The 18,877-nt window shown below is 46.1% G+C and overlaps 1 protein-coding gene across 2 annotated transcripts in view; it reads left to right on the top strand.

Moving 5' to 3' along the window:
* The window catches only part of apoltp (apolipoprotein lipid transfer particle homolog), a 30,845-nt gene that overhangs the window by 9,130 nt on the left and 2,838 nt on the right, over positions 1 to 18,877 (top strand). Inside the window, exons 7-74 of one of the 2 annotated variants that reach the window (XM_085929691.1) lie at positions 147 to 284; positions 373 to 550; positions 617 to 753; positions 914 to 1,017; positions 1,159 to 1,324; positions 1,410 to 1,595; positions 1,679 to 1,831; positions 1,984 to 2,128; positions 2,207 to 2,365; positions 2,434 to 2,552; positions 2,613 to 2,801; positions 2,892 to 3,044; positions 3,113 to 3,297; positions 3,384 to 3,566; positions 3,631 to 3,722; positions 3,796 to 3,953; positions 4,036 to 4,189; positions 4,253 to 4,329; positions 4,490 to 4,670; positions 4,914 to 5,069; positions 5,291 to 5,424; positions 5,629 to 5,787; positions 5,882 to 6,065; positions 6,132 to 6,343; positions 6,459 to 6,647; positions 6,724 to 6,866; positions 6,948 to 7,107; positions 7,191 to 7,274; positions 7,348 to 7,485; positions 7,561 to 7,677; positions 7,752 to 7,844; positions 7,909 to 8,117; positions 8,178 to 8,374; positions 8,476 to 8,712; positions 8,795 to 9,012; positions 9,100 to 9,264; positions 9,502 to 9,579; positions 10,569 to 10,922; positions 11,011 to 11,349; positions 11,417 to 11,734; positions 11,794 to 11,925; positions 12,207 to 12,359; positions 12,429 to 12,545; positions 12,604 to 12,777; positions 12,962 to 13,166; positions 13,242 to 13,396; positions 13,484 to 13,596; positions 13,661 to 13,742; positions 13,827 to 13,964; positions 14,025 to 14,187; positions 14,506 to 14,621; positions 14,726 to 14,875; positions 14,982 to 15,095; positions 15,171 to 15,287; positions 15,355 to 15,513; positions 15,710 to 15,871; positions 15,962 to 16,124; positions 16,204 to 16,394; positions 16,522 to 16,614; positions 16,916 to 17,111; positions 17,177 to 17,364; positions 17,438 to 17,535; positions 17,609 to 17,793; positions 17,861 to 18,060; positions 18,129 to 18,297; positions 18,384 to 18,493; positions 18,558 to 18,677; positions 18,744 to 18,870. In XM_085929691.1, coding sequence (XP_085785817.1) covers positions 147 to 284; positions 373 to 550; positions 617 to 753; positions 914 to 1,017; positions 1,159 to 1,324; positions 1,410 to 1,595; positions 1,679 to 1,831; positions 1,984 to 2,128; positions 2,207 to 2,365; positions 2,434 to 2,552; positions 2,613 to 2,801; positions 2,892 to 3,044; positions 3,113 to 3,297; positions 3,384 to 3,566; positions 3,631 to 3,722; positions 3,796 to 3,953; positions 4,036 to 4,189; positions 4,253 to 4,329; positions 4,490 to 4,670; positions 4,914 to 5,069; positions 5,291 to 5,424; positions 5,629 to 5,787; positions 5,882 to 6,065; positions 6,132 to 6,343; positions 6,459 to 6,647; positions 6,724 to 6,866; positions 6,948 to 7,107; positions 7,191 to 7,274; positions 7,348 to 7,485; positions 7,561 to 7,677; positions 7,752 to 7,844; positions 7,909 to 8,117; positions 8,178 to 8,374; positions 8,476 to 8,712; positions 8,795 to 9,012; positions 9,100 to 9,264; positions 9,502 to 9,579; positions 10,569 to 10,922; positions 11,011 to 11,349; positions 11,417 to 11,734; positions 11,794 to 11,925; positions 12,207 to 12,359; positions 12,429 to 12,545; positions 12,604 to 12,777; positions 12,962 to 13,166; positions 13,242 to 13,396; positions 13,484 to 13,596; positions 13,661 to 13,742; positions 13,827 to 13,964; positions 14,025 to 14,187; positions 14,506 to 14,621; positions 14,726 to 14,875; positions 14,982 to 15,095; positions 15,171 to 15,287; positions 15,355 to 15,513; positions 15,710 to 15,871; positions 15,962 to 16,124; positions 16,204 to 16,394; positions 16,522 to 16,614; positions 16,916 to 17,111; positions 17,177 to 17,364; positions 17,438 to 17,535; positions 17,609 to 17,793; positions 17,861 to 18,060; positions 18,129 to 18,297; positions 18,384 to 18,493; positions 18,558 to 18,677; positions 18,744 to 18,870 — 10,831 coding nt within the window. Of the gene's footprint in view, positions 1 to 146; positions 285 to 372; positions 551 to 616; positions 754 to 913; positions 1,018 to 1,158; positions 1,325 to 1,409; positions 1,596 to 1,678; positions 1,832 to 1,983; positions 2,129 to 2,206; positions 2,366 to 2,433; positions 2,553 to 2,612; positions 2,802 to 2,891; positions 3,045 to 3,112; positions 3,298 to 3,383; positions 3,567 to 3,630; positions 3,723 to 3,795; positions 3,954 to 4,035; positions 4,190 to 4,252; positions 4,330 to 4,489; positions 4,671 to 4,913; positions 5,070 to 5,290; positions 5,425 to 5,628; positions 5,788 to 5,881; positions 6,066 to 6,131; positions 6,344 to 6,458; positions 6,648 to 6,723; positions 6,867 to 6,947; positions 7,108 to 7,190; positions 7,275 to 7,347; positions 7,486 to 7,560; positions 7,678 to 7,751; positions 7,845 to 7,908; positions 8,118 to 8,177; positions 8,375 to 8,475; positions 8,713 to 8,794; positions 9,013 to 9,099; positions 9,265 to 9,501; positions 9,580 to 10,568; positions 10,923 to 11,010; positions 11,350 to 11,416; positions 11,735 to 11,793; positions 11,926 to 12,206; positions 12,360 to 12,428; positions 12,546 to 12,603; positions 12,778 to 12,961; positions 13,167 to 13,241; positions 13,397 to 13,483; positions 13,597 to 13,660; positions 13,743 to 13,826; positions 13,965 to 14,024; positions 14,188 to 14,505; positions 14,622 to 14,725; positions 14,876 to 14,981; positions 15,096 to 15,170; positions 15,288 to 15,354; positions 15,514 to 15,709; positions 15,872 to 15,961; positions 16,125 to 16,203; positions 16,395 to 16,521; positions 16,615 to 16,915; positions 17,112 to 17,176; positions 17,365 to 17,437; positions 17,536 to 17,608; positions 17,794 to 17,860; positions 18,061 to 18,128; positions 18,298 to 18,383; positions 18,494 to 18,557; positions 18,678 to 18,743; positions 18,871 to 18,877 lie in introns of those variants that run through there. The other variant, XM_085929692.1, reaches the window with a different exon arrangement.

Below are 18,877 nucleotides of genomic sequence, written 5' to 3' on the forward strand. Positions count from 1 at the left end.
TGATATTTTTTGCATGGTCTTAAAGAAATGACATTTTTATTATCTGATGATTTATTATCATTCATAACATTGTGTCTAGTGTACTAAGGCCTCATCATATACACAATGAAGAGTCATGTTTTTTTTTTAATTGTTCCTCGCTTCAGACCGATGTGCATGGAACGTGCAGTAGCTTGTATGAAAGGCGAGGGCGGTTACTGTTGAAAACCAGGTTTGTCAAACAGTGTCAACAATCAAGACTGGCACAATTCTGGGCTCATTCACTACCTCTAACAGGGGACACGGTGAGTTTGTTCCCTATTGTCTTTTTTTTATTTTTTTTTATCGATGTGTTTGATTAAAAAAAACAAAAAACTTCATGTTTATTGACAGTCAGTGCAGTCAGAGCTACGCTGCGTTCAGGCCTATGATTCTGCAGTTATGGAAGAGGTCAACTGTACCGAAACTATATCCATAGCCACGTGGTCGAAGACTGCGGGACAAGTGAAGACGCAAACTGAGTCAACTTTGCGCTTACTCAGAGCCCAGCCCGGCAGCCTTTCAGGAGCAGGTCATTGAAATTGGAAATGACAAAACACCAAAAAGGTCATGTACAGTAACCTTCTTACTCTGGCAGATTCGTTAGGTTTCGGGACGCAAACTGACTTGCAGTTTGAGGATGAAGGAGCCGCGAGACTCGGGAATATTTTCACTCCTCACCGAATCAGCCAAACTATGCGGATGTTGTGCAGCGTTACATCCCGTCCGCAAGAGGTACGGACGTTTCAAATGCAACACACTTCAAATGACAATACTACTCACAAAAATCGACGAGTACTGGGTAAAATTTCAGAAGACTTTTTGTTTTTTTTTTGGAGTAGCGTAAAATCAGGTATGCCGTAATGTGATTTTTTTTTTCTTTTCACATTTGTAGGTGTCACAATGGTTTCTTCAGTTGACTTTTCAACTAAGAGAGCTGACTCTGCCGCAGCTCAAGACACTTTGGCAGGAAGCGTCTTTCAAGTGCCGCAACGACTGGTCAGTGCCGTCGTCGTATATCCCATATCTACATCAAATGAATCTTTGTCAATCAACTCTCAATATGTTTTCATTGACGTGAAGTGAACATTCCACAAGCATAGCAAATGTTGATTTCATGTTCATTCACTGTTGGGACAGGCAGCCATTGTTGGATGCATTACCTGCTTGCGGCTCCGAAAACTGCTTCACACTATTGACTGATCTCATGAAGGAGAAAGAACTGGACGACCAACAGGCTGGTTCTTTTCTCACCACCATGGCCCTCATCCCTAACCCTTCGCCACAGATCATACACTCCCTCAATGTAGGAACATCGGCATGGCGTGAAGTTTGAACTTGTGAAAGCATTGAAACGCTGTGCTTTTTTTTTTTTTTTTTTGGGGTGAAAGACTTTAGTTCATGTCCAAGAGGTGCGGGACAAAGCTCTGCTGGTTGGATCGGCCCTGATCAATCAACTATGTCAGCGTTCCACGACTCCTTGCATTGAACTTCCTCAGGTCCAGGCCTTCGTACAGACACTAGAAGTAGCCTTGAAGGAATGCTGTCAAGCACAAGGTCCTGCAAAAGTCAAAGAGGTACAAGAGATGCTGAAAGCAATCTTCACATTTGTAATCAATAATCGGGAAAGTATTCTAAATGATCCCATTGAATCCAACAGTTTATTTATGCGATGAAATCTGTCGGGAACATTGGCTTGGCCGCGTCGACCTTCATCCCTCTGTTACATCACTGTGGACTCAACCCTTCAGCACCTTTGGAGCTGAGACTAGCCGCCATTAAAGCCTTCAGGCGTTTTCATTGCTCAACTAATGTGAGTAGATATGATCATTCCTCATTGTCCCACATTTACTGAAAATACACACATTTGCATAAGTGTCTAAATTCATGCTGCCTGACAGGTCGAGGTGAAGAGGTCAGCGAGAATCTGTCATGAGTGACTGACGGCGCTTTCCTTTTTTTCAGAGGACTTTGCTGTTGCAGCTGTACCGCTCCTCCCAGGAGGATCCGGAGGTCAGGATTGCAGCATACCAGGAGCTCATGCGCTGCCCAGATCAAGATTTGTTCCAAGCGGTGAAGGTGATCTTGCGAAATGAAAACTCCAGCCAAGGTCGGTAGAGATATAAGCATGACATTGAAGTTTTTTGGGGGAATCTTTGCCATTCATTTTGTGTGTCTGACCGACCAGTGGGTTCATTTGTTTGGAGTCACCTAACTAATATCCTGAGAAGTGAAGACCCCATGAAGCAGACCCTCACTGAGTCTCTGCCTCTCGACGTAATCAGCAAAGACTTTGAAGCGGATTTTTTGAAATACTCTTCATATTCAGACCACACAGTCACAAATGGTAAGACTGATTACTTTGCAAATCTTTATTCATGTGCACTCTTCATTTAGATTTCTCTTTTTCAACAGGCATAGGAACCACAAATGTGGAGACAACCGTCATATTCTCCCCTAAGTCATTTCTTCCGAGGTCTGCCTCCGCAAACCTTACAGTATATTTTCACGGTCGAGCCAGCAACCTTCTAGAAGTGAGTGCTGTTCATAAAAAAAAATAGTAAGCCTCCTTACACACCCGATTTTTCTTCTAGGTGGATCTTCACATTGAGAATGCCGAACCACTTCTGAAGAGCATTTTGGCTCACAATAAAGAACCCACTTCATCGGATCAAAGGAATACAGTGTCCAAAGAGGCCAGGAGGACAAGAGGCAAAATAAATGGAGAGAAAGACTCGTGTTTGTCCACCACTAACAGTTATCTGAAGCAGGCCAGGGGATTGGTGAGGTCACAATGACAACGCCGGTGTCTTATCATAGGCGAGGCGTGTACAGTATGTGCTCAAAAAAAAAAAAGTACATTTCTTTTCCAGTTACTCACAAGGAAAAAAATGAAAGGCCTGAAGTGTTGGCTTAGTGTGAAAGTGTTTGGGCATGAGCTCAGCGTGTTTACGTGCGACGATCTCTCCGCGCAAATGGACCTGATGTCACTTAGCGCAGCGGAACTGGCTGTCAAACTGCTCAAGGTGTCCCGCTGCTTCATCATCGTTGTCATCATCTCGATTGGGTCCCTTATTTCATCTTTGTTTTCCAGGGTCAAGAGGTTCAGTTGAATCACAGGGCAGCGGCGTCGACACAAGAGTTGCTTCTACCGTCTTTGTCGGGCTTACCTGTCAAAATAGCCACCAATATGACTTTCTTTCTTTCACTGCGGCTCAAGGGAAATATCAACTACAGGGATACGTCTCATTTCTCCCTCGCCGGTTACATTAAACCCAAGTAAGTGGACACCTACAAAAAGCCGTCTTTGTAGTTCCATCATGGAACTTGGATTCTGTCAGTATCAAGCTGTTTATTTCCTCCAGTGCTTTTGTAGGCCTGTCAGCCAGAATGGGCGTTGATGGCACTCTGGGTCATGCGGCTGTGGACTGGATGTCTGAACTCGTGAGCTCCACCAGTTTGGATGGGAGTGTCCACATGCAGGAGGGGCAAGATCTCAGAGTTACCCTTAACACGCCAGAAGATGCCATGGATGTTATGTCTCTTAGGTAAGCGCCGACAAATTCTTCACCATTTGTAAGCGAGGGTGTTCCAAGTGCATTTGTTCAACAGCTGGAGAGTATTTCAACTCAGTGGCGATCACAGAGAGGAGATTCAAGGTCCAAAGAGTGGCATCCTGCAGACTGCCTGCACACCAAAGACATGTAAGAAATTCCATTGAAATCCTTTTCATATCGATGTTGTCTTTGTCATCAAAACGGATGTCTCTCCTCACAGGGTCAAAGATGGTGGGTTGGCAGCTTTGCGCCAATGCCTCCTACCCCACGGCTTCTGGGGGCATCTCAGGTCCCACCCACCTATCCATTCGGCTGCTCAAATTAGACCGAGGTCTCCATTACTACTTGCTCGAGGCTGCCTACACAATGGTCCCACTGGTACTAGAAATCGATCATATATGAATTTCTGTTCTTTGGTCATATTGCCATGTTATTGGTATGGGCTTAACTTTGACTTCAGGTAGACAGCTGGTTTCCCAAAGAGGCTTCTCTCCACCTCCTCCTGGCCACTCCAAAGTCATCCATCCCCAGGGACATGTCACTTGACCTGGCCTTTAACCCTCGCAGATTTTTGCTCAGGGTGTCGCATCCTTTAAAAAGTCTCATCGTACAAGGTTAGTTGGACAAACAATAAAGAGATTTAGTTTGTGAATACCGAAGATGATTTGCTTTCTCAGGGGAACTTGAACAAGAGAGGAGTTCAAAGACGGCAAAACTTGAGCTAGTAATTGATGGTCTTCGTTATTATGTCATGGTAAGTTTTGTATCGAGGACTTTTCGAAACAATTCTTTCTACTAATGAAACACATTCGTACAATCGAATCGGATTATCGAAATAAGACAGAGATTTGATTGAAATATTGAATTTATGAATCCAAGTGATTTTGACCCGCTATCCATTTCCTGTACTCAAGGGTGTGGTGGACAAACAGACTCTCATCTCCGAACTTAGGACACGCTATCACTTTGAGGCCAAAATGGCTGCCAATAAAAATCCAATCATCCTTTCTGCCAATGTGACCCGTGGACTGGGCAGGAAAATGAGTTTTTCTGCCACGGTCAAGAATGTATTCAAACTACCTGCGTCACTTTCAGGTACAGTATACAAGAGACAGGACCTTTTTGTGTCTTACGGGTTATCCCAGATCTTGAGGACACTATAGTAGTCGTAACATCATGACAAATAACTCGTTTTTCAAATCAGACCAGTAAAAAATGGTCAACTATTTGAACCCTAGCTTTAAAGCCTACTTTGAAACCCTAACTCTAATATGAATCCAATTGATAAATGACCCTAATATTCTACAGTTTGAATCAAATGTGTGTCGGACTCCCTAGTGGCCCTGGAACGAAGGAGGGACAGCCGCAGCAGACAGTACTCCCTGGAGGCGGAACTTCTCTTACCCGGCGTAGTTGGCAGCAGAATATTGGGACTCACGGAGCAGAAAGGGCTCTTGTGGAGTTCTGCTCTTCGCCTCAAATATGGGCTGGGCGGTGAGTGTTACATCCCGCAATATGCGACAATAAAAAATTGTGCCAGTTGGATACTATTTGCACATGGTGATTGCATTAATAAAATGTGAGTAGCTTCATACCTTCAAATGACGAAATGTACGACTAATAGCTGTTACTTGTTGAAATATAGGCTGTGATATTTTTCGGGGGGCAATTTATCTCAATAATGTTATTTTCATGTCCTTTGACGCCTTTTGTAGACGATGCCCGGCACCTCCGTCAAGAGTGCCACACATCCCAGAGTGTCAAGAGCGAGAGGCATGCTAACCTCACGTACACCGTCAGAGCTGATCACGAGTTCCACTGTTCCAACACGCCTCCTATCAACCACAAAGTAAAACATATACTCAAAGCTCCCCTTAGATTAGATGATTACATTTCATAATGATCACTAATAATGTGTTCGTGAAGTGATCTTGCTTTGTCCAACTCATCAGGGGATGGAAAAATGTGGACCTTACTGCATAAATTAAGAACATTTCAATTTAGGTTGTAAATGTGTGTCGGTGCCTCTGAGAGCGTGTTGCGTTCTTGTCAGATCCACTTCAGACACGAAGAAAGCCCCAGCCACGTGCGATCATCTGTGGATATGAGCTACGGAAAACACTGGGACGAGATCAACAACAAACACACCCTCCTTCTGAGCCAGTCCTTTCAAAATCGGTCGACACAAAATCACACCAGCTACGCGTTCCAGGTAACCCAGATCAGATTTTTTTGGGCTTTGTTTTGAACCGAATGATTTTTGTCAGCTGATCCAGATTCTGACATCTTCCCCCAAATCTCTTCAGTTTAATTTACAGGTTCCCCAAAAAGATTTAAACTACCGCACCCAGCTATTGCACTCTTACGTCAGACAGCTCGGTTCTGAGAGCAACACTCATCTTAAAATCAACTACAACAACTTCATGCCGCTTGTTGCTGGTTTACACTGGAAAAGTCCTCCTCATGATGCACTACACAAGAAATGGGAAGGTGATTTGATCTCAGGCATTCCGAATGTTGTTTGTGTCAACGTGAAGTTACATTTGCCTTCCTCAGGAACCTTTAATATGGACACTCCGTGGTTGTACCTTTCCACCACCCAAAAGCTGAGTCAGCATCATCAGCACACGCTGCAGCTCAACTCGGAACTGACACTCAACAAATGGGTGAGCGTCCGGAATCTCATCCTGGAGGCTTCCTACAGGGATAAAGGTCGCGAAAAGGAGGCCCATCTCAAGCTCCGCACTCCAGCTGTGACATTCTTGCAAGTAATGTGGAACTTAACCTCATGGTTCCAAATATATTTATCATAGAAGGAAGTGCAAGCAGACGTTCATTTTTACAAATGGCACAAACTGCTCTCTCACCGTTCAACTCGACCAGATAGGAGGACTGGGATTGATGGGAAAGAAGAATATGAAAGCCTCTTGTTCACTCAGCTCGCTGTGGACTGCTCCTCTTCGAGGCCACATCTTTTTGGAGACTATGAAATCCGGCCTCGCCCTGCAGATGTCTTCCAGCTACGGAAAACAAAACCTCACCTTCACAGCTGCCCTGAAAACCATTGACAAGGTGCTCGGCAGCTAATGGGGAAAATATACGCGCTTGTCTTAGGTTCTGACCAAATATTTACTCTATCTCCTTGAAGCTTTTGAAAAAACGACAAGCGATATTGAGGGTGAGCTTGTCGGAGCCCCAGAGTCGCCCTACTGAGTTTGAGTTTGAAGGGACGTTGGAGGAACTGAAGAAGGACAAGAAGATGTACCAAAAAACTGCATTGCTCCATCTTAAGTCTGTTCTCTACACTTGTAACCTTTTGTTGTTGGGATTTGGATGTAAAAAAAAAATAATAATAATAATTCTCTCCAACAGACAACCTTTCAAGTCATTTCCTCAGAAGCTTCTCCTTAGGGAGACTTTCACCATGGACCTCATGAAAGGCCTTTACATCCTGGAATCAAGAGCTGGCTTTTATGGCAATAAAGAGATCATTCACACTCTGACCGTTGGCTTCAAGCGACCAAGCCCTTTTGTAAGTCCAGTTGAATGAAATCATGAATTTGTAAACGACTGTATTCAGCGAGTGTTTCATCCAATGCATCTCGCCACGTTTAGATTTGCTCCGCACTGATCCACCCTTTCAACACAGAAACATTTCCATCAGACTCTGAGATCTGTGTTACCATGTCCAGCACCCAAGTAAGTTTTCAGTCTCTTTTGTAAATGTATATCAAAAGATTGAACCAGGTCAGCATTTTGTTCTTTCTCCTAGAGCCAGAAAGAAATTCGAGGAAGGCTGCGGGTCAGCAACGAAGACAAGTTGAATTTCTTTGGGCAAGTTCTTTTCAATTCATCGCACACAAATCAGCAAGTGATAAAAGTGCGAGCAAACATCACCCATCAGCTCCAGGTAAACTAACAATTGAAAGAAACCATAACAGCAGATCAAATCATACCAAGGAGTGAAATATATTTGCTGTTCCAGCTGCAAATCCCCTCATTTGCTCTGCTGGAGGGGGATGTATGCTGGAGCCCCCAAAACAACACCGCATTTGATTATCTAGTTCACGGGAGACTGAAAATTGAGCGACAAGAATGTCAAGTGAGTCCATGGTTGAGCTCTTGGTTCAAGTAGAAATGGCGAGTTGCTTTTCACAAACCTCATCTTCCTTTCAGCTTTCAACGCAGCTCAACGGAACATCGGACAAAATTCATCTTTATTCATCTCTCAAGCATCCTTTCAAATCGAAAATTCCCAAATCTCTCGAGGTGAGCTGTTCCTTTCTTCCATTTTTTTTTCAATCTATAATGACATTGTGATTTTCATGTCAAGGCAAAAGCCACCGCTGACATGACCAGAGGAAGTAGCTCCATTCGTGTGACTTGTGATGGTCAGGACAAGCTGATGCTGGATGCCCAGATCTCTCACTTCCTCCTACAGGAGGCCAAATCTGTGCTCCTGCGGCTCAATTTATCGCAGAGTTTGCTACACGGTCTCCCCCACTTGCATGTCAAAATGGCTGCAAACACGTCCCCACACAGGTAGGCGTTGACTTCTCAATGGCGAAGCCAAGTATTGATATTTGGATCCTTTCCTTCTAGTGTGTCTCTACACGCTTCCTATACAGAGGGAGGCAACACTTGGCTGTCGGCTCAGGTGAAATGTTCTCGAAGCAACAACAGTGGTCTTCGGCTCGCGGTGTCGGCGACGCTGAGGCATTCCGTGACCAACCTCACCATTCTGCCCTTCAACCTGGGAGTAGATGGCAAAATGGAACTGGCTGACAACATTAGCCAAGGTGAAATTCAAATCATTTCTTTTCAATTGGATGTGTTTTTCATTTTTTATTTTATTTGGGATTCTTGATTTGAGTCATGTCAATTCTTCAAACCATTCTAGGGCAAGTAAGAGTTCGAGTGGAGGAGACTTTTTACAGCATGGATCTGAGCCATGAGGAGGAGAAGGAAGAGCTCCCTGGCAGCTCGGAAAAGAAAGCGTCTCCCACCCGTAGCTGGATGTGTATTCTGTCGGGGGCAGAGAACGTCTGTGTCAATGTGACTAAGCAATTGGAGAAAAAAGGAACGGGTGAGCTCCACATCCAGCTATCTCACTCATCCCAACTTCTCAATACCACAGGTAAGCAACTGTATTTTCAGAATGACTTCAACCTTGTGTTTGTTTCAACTCCTCATCATTTCTTGTTGTGTGACTCGATTAGGGATTCCTACGAGTAGTAGTGCGCAGGTGAGTTGGGAGCGGGATGACAGTAGATTGTCAGCTTTTCTCCAACTGCAGGCTGGACCTGAGTATTTAAAAGGTGACTTGACAAAGCAGCTTGGGCCACGATGGGAAATCCTCTCAACATTACAGCACAGAGTCAAAGCACTACAGAGAAGAGGCATACCGAGCTCCATGCACGTGGCAGCGCATTGCGAGGTGTCCAAAAACGATTTCTCTTACCAATTTCAATATAGCTTTGTGCCGGTTTCATTGGTTGTGGGGGTTTTTTTTTTTCCCGAACAGATGGGTCCAATTGGGTTGGACACGAGGCTGGTATTTCAAACGGAAGGGAATAAAACGATGGATGCCATTTTAGTTGTCGGAAGCGAAAACAACACGGCCGTATTCGCGGCATCCCTCTGGCACCAGATAGAATTGCTGCGCGGGATCATACCTGCCATGTTGCAGGTCAGTTTGATGCTTTTTTTTGTGTGCATTTTTCAACCATGACTTGTTTTGTACATTTTCTTTTTGTCACGGTTGCAACCCATCTTAAGCATCCCGACCAATCTTGCGAAGATGTTTGAAAGCACGAAACTAAGACGACAGGGGCCTCGAGGTTCCCATCCTTGGTGTTCTTTTCTTTCCTAGTTCCTGCTTTGAACAACAAAGTGTGACAACATGCAGGGGGCTTTGTTTTCACAGATGAACCGCACAGGGGACACGGCCGCAGACCATCTCTCGGCACGCTGTTATGGAGACGCGGCGGGTGGCCCAGTGGAGGTACGAGCGTTTGCCTCTCATAGACCTCACAACAGGATCTGCTACGCTATGGCGCTCGCTCACCCGAGCTTCAGCGCCGAAGCTAAAGGCTGTTTGAGTCCAAATGGTCAGAGGGAGTTCAAAGCTAACCTGTCGAGTTCTTACGGAGCGCCCACAAAATGTGCCCTCAGACTGCTTCTCCGACCCGGGCCTCAGAGATGGGCCTTGGGGATTGGATTGGCGGTTGGCTCGTGGAGGACCCATTTGAATTTGGGAACGAGAGTGGAGAAGGGCGGGCTGTATGGCTGGCACGGACGACTTGAATACGGAGGTCACCGGATGATAGAGAAAGCCGAGATGATCGGTCGCGTGAGGTTGGAAAGCTGGTGTCACGTCTGGGCAGATGTTAGGACATTGTGGGATTCGGTCAGTTCCGCTCTGCTGGTGTCTTTGCGATGCAAAGGGAAGGGAAGGTTAGTGCTGGAGCAGATTAGAAGACTCCACCGGAATGAAACACGGAAGACCTCTTTCGTGGCACACGGACAAGCTGTGAAAGATGGACTGAAGGCTGCTCTTCACTTCCAAAACCATCAAGACGCCATCCATTGCATCTTCTCTCTGCTCGTGAAGGAATGGAAAGCTGAAGGGCAGCATCAATGGGGCTCGCTCTTCTGCGCTTTTGAGTCCTCCCCCTCACTCGGGATGACGCTTGACCAAAACGTGTCTCTCGGAGTAGCAAGTGATGAATGTTCCATGCTTCTGCTCAATCAACAAAGGAGAGGAGAGGACAGGAGGAGCCAGTGGAATTTTTGGGGTCATCAGCAATGTGTCTTACTGAAGGTTAGACGGGAAACAAGATGCATGTCACAAATCTTGTTTCCTCGCTAAAGGAAAGCAGCGGAGACATTTTCCTACTGGATATGACTCACTACTTTCCATTGGAGTCAAATGGATGTTTACTTCTTTGCAAAGCCAATCCTTCAAATTCATTCTTCCTTTTGTTTTTATAGACGCTCCGACCCTCGCGGACGTCAATGAACATCTCCATCGATCGTTCTGGTTCCTCTACAAATGTCAACGTTGATCTCGTAGCTCAAGATAAACAGAAAGGCAGCATGAAGTTATTGCTCACCTTTCAGCCTCGACTTTGTTTCAACGCATCGGTCCAGGCCATACACGCACTGGGGATTCCTTCCAATGGAGCACTGTTCATCAGTCTTTCAGCAACACGCCCGCCTTTTGTGAACGTTGGTCTGGAGATGGGAAATTGTCACTTCAGTGGCCTTTTGAATAAATCTTCAGAAGCAGAGAGCAAACGATTTTCTTACAGTGTCCAGGTGGCCAACCATTGCCCGGTCTTAAAGGTAAGAAACAGTGAACAGCATTGAGAAGATTTTTTTTTTTATTTGGCAAGCCACATTTGTTCTTCTCATCATGTTTCCTCTTCCTCAGGGAACTATCATTCCTGCCACCCTGGTTCTTCACGGATCTTTGTCAGGGGACCCATGCAGGCGTATGATCAGCTCCTCTCTGAGGGCAGACAAGCAAGAGCTCACTTTTGAGCTACGGGATTCCTGCAGCTCCCCGCATCTCTCAGCAACTCTTACCCACGATATCTCAGGGTTGAGGAGCCGAGGTGTTCCTCAGATGGTCATCGTGGAGGCCACTGCTCCGGGAGGCGCTGAGCAGACTCTGTTCCTTAAAGCTGGAGCCTGTCAGATAAGATTTGTGGAGGACCGAGACAGGGCACGGCACTTCTGGGCTCTCCGGTCGGATTGCCCGACGTTGCAGGTATCATTTGGGGGAAAATATACTCAAAACTATTTCCAATGACCAATTTTTTTTTCCTCCGACTCAGTTGAACGGATCAGCATGGCGGGAGGCTGATGGTAAATGGGCAATCACGGTGGACGGCAAAAACGCTTTCCTGCAACTTGTTGCACAGACATGGCCAGAGTTAAGTGCGGAGGGTGAGTTGAGGCACAAGCTTCCTGCTCTGGGAAATTTCCCCCAACGCACCAAAGTGACGCTCATCGGCAAGCTCGGCAAACAACAATGCGCCGGGGAGGCCCTCTTTGGATTGGATGAATGCGCCGTGAGAGCCAGAGGATTTGTGATGTCACGTTCCGGCCTGCAGGGCTCACTTGTGTACCACAACAACTGCAGTGTCATTCAGGTATATTGCACGATATCATTTCCGCCATCGCTTGAATTTCTCACATGTGTGCTTTCTAGGAGTGGGGTAGTCCAGACATGATGCAGGCCTCTGGATCCTTGATTGTCACCCCAACTTATGCTGAATCGCAAGTATCCCTGGCGATGGATAATGCTGAGATGCATTCCTTAGTTGCTCTTCAAAAAAACAAGGTTTGAAATTTATACCAGAGAATGCAATTTCTGTAGTCATAGTCAAGTAAAGCTGCCAAATTGTTGAAATGTCAAAAGTTCAAGTCAGCCTACGAAATGGAAGATTGAATAATGTGGGGGAAAGTAGGAACGAGAAATGTTTTTGTTCAAAGTCTGGCTTGAGAGATATGTGGAAGGAGTACGGGAGAATTCATATTTGTTGTTTTTGATGCACAATAACATCTGATAGCTTTGCAGAATTTAATGGGATCCTCTGAGCTCCATAATGTTTTTTTCTCCAGGCCCAAAATGAGGTCACGCTTCATTTCAACCACTCCGTGCCCCTGTTAAAGAAGCTGGGTCTCACCACTGACACTGAAATGTCTCTGAGTTCTGGGAATCATGGCAATCACTCCGATTATTACAGGATACACTGCAGAACACGCAACCAAAAGGTAAGAAGATTGTGACATGTATTGCTATATTTTTGGGGGAAAATCAAAATTGCCCTGTCTGGATGACAGTTAGATCACGAGACGACCATAGAGAAAGCGCATCAGACAGTTCTTGTCAAGAGTCATTTCCATCATACTCTGACTTCCCTCAATTCAGTGGGAATCCCTGGCAACAGCAGTATCCAGGTATTTTTTAGCCAATCACCAACTTTGACATATTTTAGATACTAACTTGTTGATATAGTTGCAGATTGGGTCCTCTGAGGGGAAGACCCTAACCGTAAATGCCCGATTTGGACATGAGCGAGCAGGACTGAGGCTAAATATGAAATGTTTTCCCATGAGCAAAGAAATACAAGCAATCGTGTGGCAGAGTTTATCGTGGCTACAGCAAAGAGGAATACCGGACAATATCCAGGTACAAAAAAATAAAATAAAAAATACTAATAATTCTTGTGGGTTTTTCTTTTATATTGAACTAACATTTTTTGGAATGGAATATGTTATTTTTTTTTTTTTTATAGAAATGAATTGTTGCTCACAAAGCTGACATAAGAGTGGATGCATAAATGTATTTATGTTTTTATTTATGTGTCTTGAAGGGCTTATGTTCCATTCAAGGAACACTGTCCCAGCTTCTGTCCAAGGCGCAGGTTACTGTAGATGGCCATAAGATGTTGGACTCTGGTCTGAATGTGAGCTTGGTTGATGGACATCTGGCTGTACTTCTCTCCTACTCTCCCTCGCCTTCAAATCAAACATGGAAATATTTCAGTCTCAACACTGCAGTGACCGTGCACTTTAAAGGTCCGATTGTTTGAAGCCTCCAAGGAAGGGGAAAATTAAATCCTCTTATGATATGAGGTGACATCTTCTCTACAGGCCCTGTGAGGAGCATCTCAGCGCTTGCCCATAATCATGATTGGAGGATTCGCTTGGTTGGAGATGTTGCAGGTTGGGGGCTACAGGGAGTGTCCAAAGAAGGCAGAGTTACTCTCAAACGCACCAGAGCTGGAGACTCCACTCCTGCCTTGCAGGTCGGAAACATTACAAACACAGAGGAGAAGGCTTCGACCACAAAACTATTTGTAGATCGCCAACCATCTCTGTGTTTGTTCATTTAGGTTGAAGCATGGGGAAGACTGTCTGGCTCACAGCTGAAGTGCTCCATGGCAGTGAACCCTGAACTCACGTCCTCACTTGCAATCATCATCCAAGGGCATCATCTCCCCAACAGGTAGGCATGCAAATAATCCGGACTCCAATGGATGAAATCATAGATGACAAAATGTTTTGTCCAGCAAGGACCTGATGGTGAAGGTGGTCCAGAGTATTCCCAAAATGCAGCTCTACTTCCCATCACAACTCAGTTTCCACTCACAGGTCGGTTGTATCGCTCAGTAATGACCCAGGCAGACTTGACATCGGGTCACAAATGATCTGCCTCCTCCTCCTCCTCCCGTCTAGTTCAACCAATCCCGGTCCGCTGTGGGAGCTTCGGTGGAGGTGCTGTCCGGCAAGAGGCGACTATGGAGCCTTGGGGAGTTGGCGGTGATTGACAGTGGATACAGACATTGTCTAGAGCTCAAACACTCGTACCCTCAGGTATTGTTGATATTTTCCGACACAGACTTTTTATCGTATAACGCTGTCTGCATTTGATAGTTGAAGCTGCTTCCGAGGACTGTTGCACTGAAGACTAGATATGAAGCCAGGAACTGGAGTTACCTCGTGCAACACGGAGCCTTGTGGGGAAAGCAGGAGTTCACTTTGGCAGGGCTTTACACAGCACCTCCATCACCCGAGAACGGGAATGGCTCCTTAAAAGGTAAGTCAAAAGGCAGGGCTGAGTTCATGGCTGTATCATACTGCCCTCAATTGGTGCACACACCAGAACTTTTCAAAATGATTATTGTTTTGATTATGAATGAAATAATACTCGATCATTTTTCTTTTCACACACACTGATCTCTTTATTATGTTGCAGCCTATTGGTTGGGATCACTGCTGTATTTATGTTTTGTGTTTTGCTTTTTCTCAGCCTTTTATCAACTTTATCAACTCTTTTTTTACATTTTTTTGAAATCATGTTCCTCAACCTTTAAGTGTACAGTTTTTGATGATACAGTCCTGTGATTGACCGTAGTTCAGATCAAGTGCCGGCCTCGTTTGATCAATTTGGAGTTGGCGCTGGAGCGATCCTTTCAAGGCCATCTGGACAGCATTTCTCTCGACTGGATGAGACACGGTCGACTGGAACAGGTGGCCTTTAAACACAATCAAACTGATGACTGTCATCTTTTTTTTGGGGGGGGGGGGGGGGACAAAAACATTTATTGTCACATTTGGCTTTTGTCTGTTTCAAGATCAGAGCTCTGGGTTTGTGGAATCAATCCAAAGAGATGAATGAGACCAAGTTGGAGTTGAAACAGCCCTTCTCGTCATTTGCTAGCCAGATTTCTCTTCACACGCTCATGCACAGCGCTGAGAAAGCGCAGCGCAGCTTCCAGCAGATGGTGGGACATCATACATGGGTCAAATATTCTGTTGACCTGTGTGTGTTGTGGTTGGAGTGGGTCACAGATTTCAAATGAAATGTTGTATTATTTTTCCTCAACTCAGACCCAGCTGTCGTTGGTCAGTGGAATGCCAGTCAACGTTTCGATCAGCCTAAACAAACGATGGCGGGACAACTCCAGCAGGGGACAGGCTTGTGCTCAATTGTCATCCCAAACGGTGGGGGAAGCAAATATGTCAATCTCAATTCATCAAGGTTCCGAACCTATTAATCGTATATTTGTGTGTGAGTAGATGGCGGTGTCTCCTGTCAAAGGTTGTGTCTCACTTAGCCAGGAAGGAAATCTGTTCTCACAAAATGCTGAGCTGAGATGGGGCAACAGGAGTGTCAAACAAGGCATAAAGTATCAGGTACAGCCACTTTGCAAAAGCTTGGACTTCGATCAATTCTCCTTTCTTATTTTGTGTGTTTCTTTAGAAAGGTGCAGGAGGAATGCACAGCCTCCAGGTGAACGTCGGCCTGGACAAGGTTTCTCCCGCACCTTGTCCCTCGCATTCAGTCTTAACTAAAATCCAAAGCAATCTCCGGGATGGCTTTGAATACACCGTTTTGCTAGCCCTCTGCCCCCCACAGCCTGTAAGTACATCACTTCCTGTACTTTTCCACGTCCATCTGTCAATCATACAGATAAAAATAACAATGCCATCTCGATTTCAATGGAGAAAATTGACGAGGGTCAATCGAGTTACGCGCTAGGTCACGGAACAAAATTCAACGTGCAACATCTAGACCATACGCAACCCCCGTCTCCTCGTGCGTTTGTGTCTTTCAGACCGTGACGTGGTCGGGATCCCACAGGCTGAACTCCGGAGAGGAGATGTTTTCCACGCGGTCTCGTCTGTCCGTAGCTGGCCGCCCCGACCTGTGGAGCCTCACGCTCGCCCTGACCAACTCGTCTACTGCTCGGCTCTCCAATGTGACTCTCTTTACTGAGGTAAAGCAAAATTCAGGAACGGCTAGTAAAATAGATTTGTCGTTGAAGGTCCTCCTCGAGTAACAATAACGAGTATCGTCCATCCATCAGTCCAGGATGGGGAATTGGAGTGTGGAGGTAGGAGGCAGTGTTTTGTCATGGCTCCAGGGGTCTGGGCTTCTTGTACGCGCTAGACTGGACCACAGAGAGGAGATGTGGTTGAATGGCACAAAGGAAGGAAGATGCGTCCAGACCACTGCAGGTTATAAAAACGGTACAGAATGAAAGGCACATTGAATAGACTGCACCTGTCCAGTTAGGATAGTACACTGGATATTGTCGATTTTGTCCAGGTACTGGGCTGAGTGAGAAGGTTTCCGTGGTGGCATGTTTGGGGACAAGTCACAATTTCACGCTGGATGTAGAAAAAAGAGATGGCGGCAGCAGCCAAGTGGAAACTTTGGCAAGTCTGACTGCGGGAGCAGACCATCAAAGATTGACGCTGAGAGCAAGCGGCTGTGTGGAGAGCCTTACTGGACTTGAGGTATCTTTACGGCACTCTTTGGATATCGTGCAAAAAAAGAGAGAACCTCAAATCAAGTTGACCTCAAGAGGCAAATATTTGTGAGTCTTTTTTTTTTGCATGACATATTTTACCTTTGTTTTTAAAGACACGAATTCAAGCTGTCAGCTCCCAGGTCAGGAAGAAGTTGTTGGAGAGAATCAAGATCATGAAATATCTCCTCGCTGAATTCAGACAACAGGTGACTATGTTGCCAATATCTCATGAGAATTTATTGGCGTTCTCCCACGTCGTTTTGAATTCCTTTCTTTTCCCCATGTCTCAATTTCTTAGTATGGGTGAAAAATGTTGTCTCGCCGCAAAATAAAACATTTTCACAAGCACTTTTGCTTCTCTCCACTCCAGAGACAGCGAGTTGCTCCAAGAGCTGAGCGTCATTTCTTTCCCGATGTCTCAATTTCTTAGCATTTGTGAAATCTGTTGTTTCGCCATAAACTAAAACCATTTTACAAGCACTTTTCCTTCTCTCTCTCTCTCTCCAGTCCAGAGACAGTGAGTTGCTCCAAGAGCTAAGCACCGTGCCTCTGCTTCTTGCCCAACAAGCCGAGTCCCTTTTAGGACACCCAAGCAAGAGTCTGTGGTTCGGTAGCTCCCTCCGGCATCTCCTCACCACAAGCCTGCCTCGTTGTCTGGACCTTTTACAGCGCACCTCGCTGCTGGGACAGATGGAGCTGAAGAGTAAGTGACCCAGATAGACCAGCAGATAACAAAATCATCATGGAGTGTGTTTTTGCCGTGCACAGGGCCCTTGGCCACTCTCGCAGGCGTCTACCAGGATGTTAAAGGCCAGCGGGTGGACCATGTGTGGAGGCAAGCTGTCGTTTTGTGGACTGACAAACTTCTGCGGGCCTCGTCCCTTTTGCTGCAGAGCCCTCAGCTAAGGCCGCTAGCGCCGGGAAGCGTGACGATGCTCAGCCGCGCCGTGGATTTTGTAAGAAATACCTACGTGTTTTTTCTCTGATTCATATCATGCCGCTAATTTTCCATCGTTTGCCATTTATTAGGCAGGCCAACACACGTACCACTGGGTGGAAAGCAAAATGGCACTGGCTCTTTCTGGGCTCAGAAAACAACTGGCATCGCTCTATAAATACTCCTCCAGGTACCTCGCTCGTGGCTGGGAAATATGTGAGGAGAAATATACTTCATGGGAATGTCTTCATATGTCTACCCAGCGAGTGTTCTCTCGCTGTGTCTATACGGTTGCCCCCCCTGCCCTGGAGCCGAGTATCCGAAGCCGGTCTGGTGGGGATCCTTTTAGAAGAGTGTCTTCTAAAACCCCTGCAAAGCCTGGCCTCAATTCAACCCACGGCTGAACTTTACCGCCTCAAGAGAAGGATCATGGATAGCCCATTTGTTTGTAAGAACCACTTGTCATTCAGTCTTTCTGACCTCTGCTCCTTACATTTGGTCTCCCTTGCCAACAGATCAAGCTCTGTTAGCGGCAGATCAATTTGTAGTCACGTTCGACGGCCGTCTGTACGAGCTGCCGAGCTCCTGCCCGCTTCTACTGGCCGAGGATACCAGAGCTGACCCTTCGTTCACACTTGTGCTCAATTCAAACCCACACAACCTTCTCTTACTCAGGTTGAATAATAGCACTGTCAGCATTCAGCGCAATGGACAGGTATAGGAGGACCATGACGTCGTCACACATTCTTTCACAAGTTGTTGAAAGCGTTGTTTGTGCCACAGGTGAAGGTTCAATGCAACAACACCGTGACACACAAGTGGCGAAGCCACGGAGGTGTCACTGTCCATCGGGGATCGCACATGGTGGAAGTGTCCGATCACCACGGCGTGTCGCTCACATGCGACCTGAGGACCGACCTGTGCGGCTTGACTCTCGACGGATGGTCGCACGGTAGGAAAGTTGGGTTTAAATGTGTCAGCTCTCAAACCAAAACAATTGAGCGAAAGACTCTTAAGTCGGGTCACTCGTATGTCAAGGCGCATCGACCGGTGTGTTGGGGACCAATGACAACGAAGTGGGCAATGACTCACCTTTGCGGGATGGTTCCCAAGCTGAAAATATCAACGAGTTTTTCGACAACTGGCAGGTAAGTCTGATGTTTTTTTTGGGGGACACAATTTATCATTGTATAACTTATGCTCCGCGCTTAGGTGAACTCGGAGTGTACGAGAGCAACAACTAACGAGGAAGTCATAGCGACCACGAGTGCAGTGACATGTGACTTCCTTTTCTCCTCTCCTGATTCTCCTCTAAGTTCCTGTTTCAGGGTGGTGAGTATGAAAGCTGCTGGAATTGAGTGAGGTGGATCCGCGTCGTCAGCAGGTTGTGTCTATCAGGTGGATCCTGGCCAGTTCTCCCGGCTTTGCGAGTCAAGCTCCTCCACGGCTCCTTGTCGATTAGCGTCTGCTTTTGTTCATCTGTGCCAACACAACTACGTCCCCCTCGAGGTGCCGCTTCAGTGCGGTAAGTC

This window comes from Syngnathus leptorhynchus, chromosome 14 (genome assembly GCF_054491065.1).
Source record: "Syngnathus leptorhynchus isolate UIUO chromosome 14, UIUO_Slep, whole genome shotgun sequence".
Taxonomy (NCBI): domain Eukaryota; kingdom Metazoa; phylum Chordata; class Actinopteri; order Syngnathiformes; family Syngnathidae; genus Syngnathus; species Syngnathus leptorhynchus.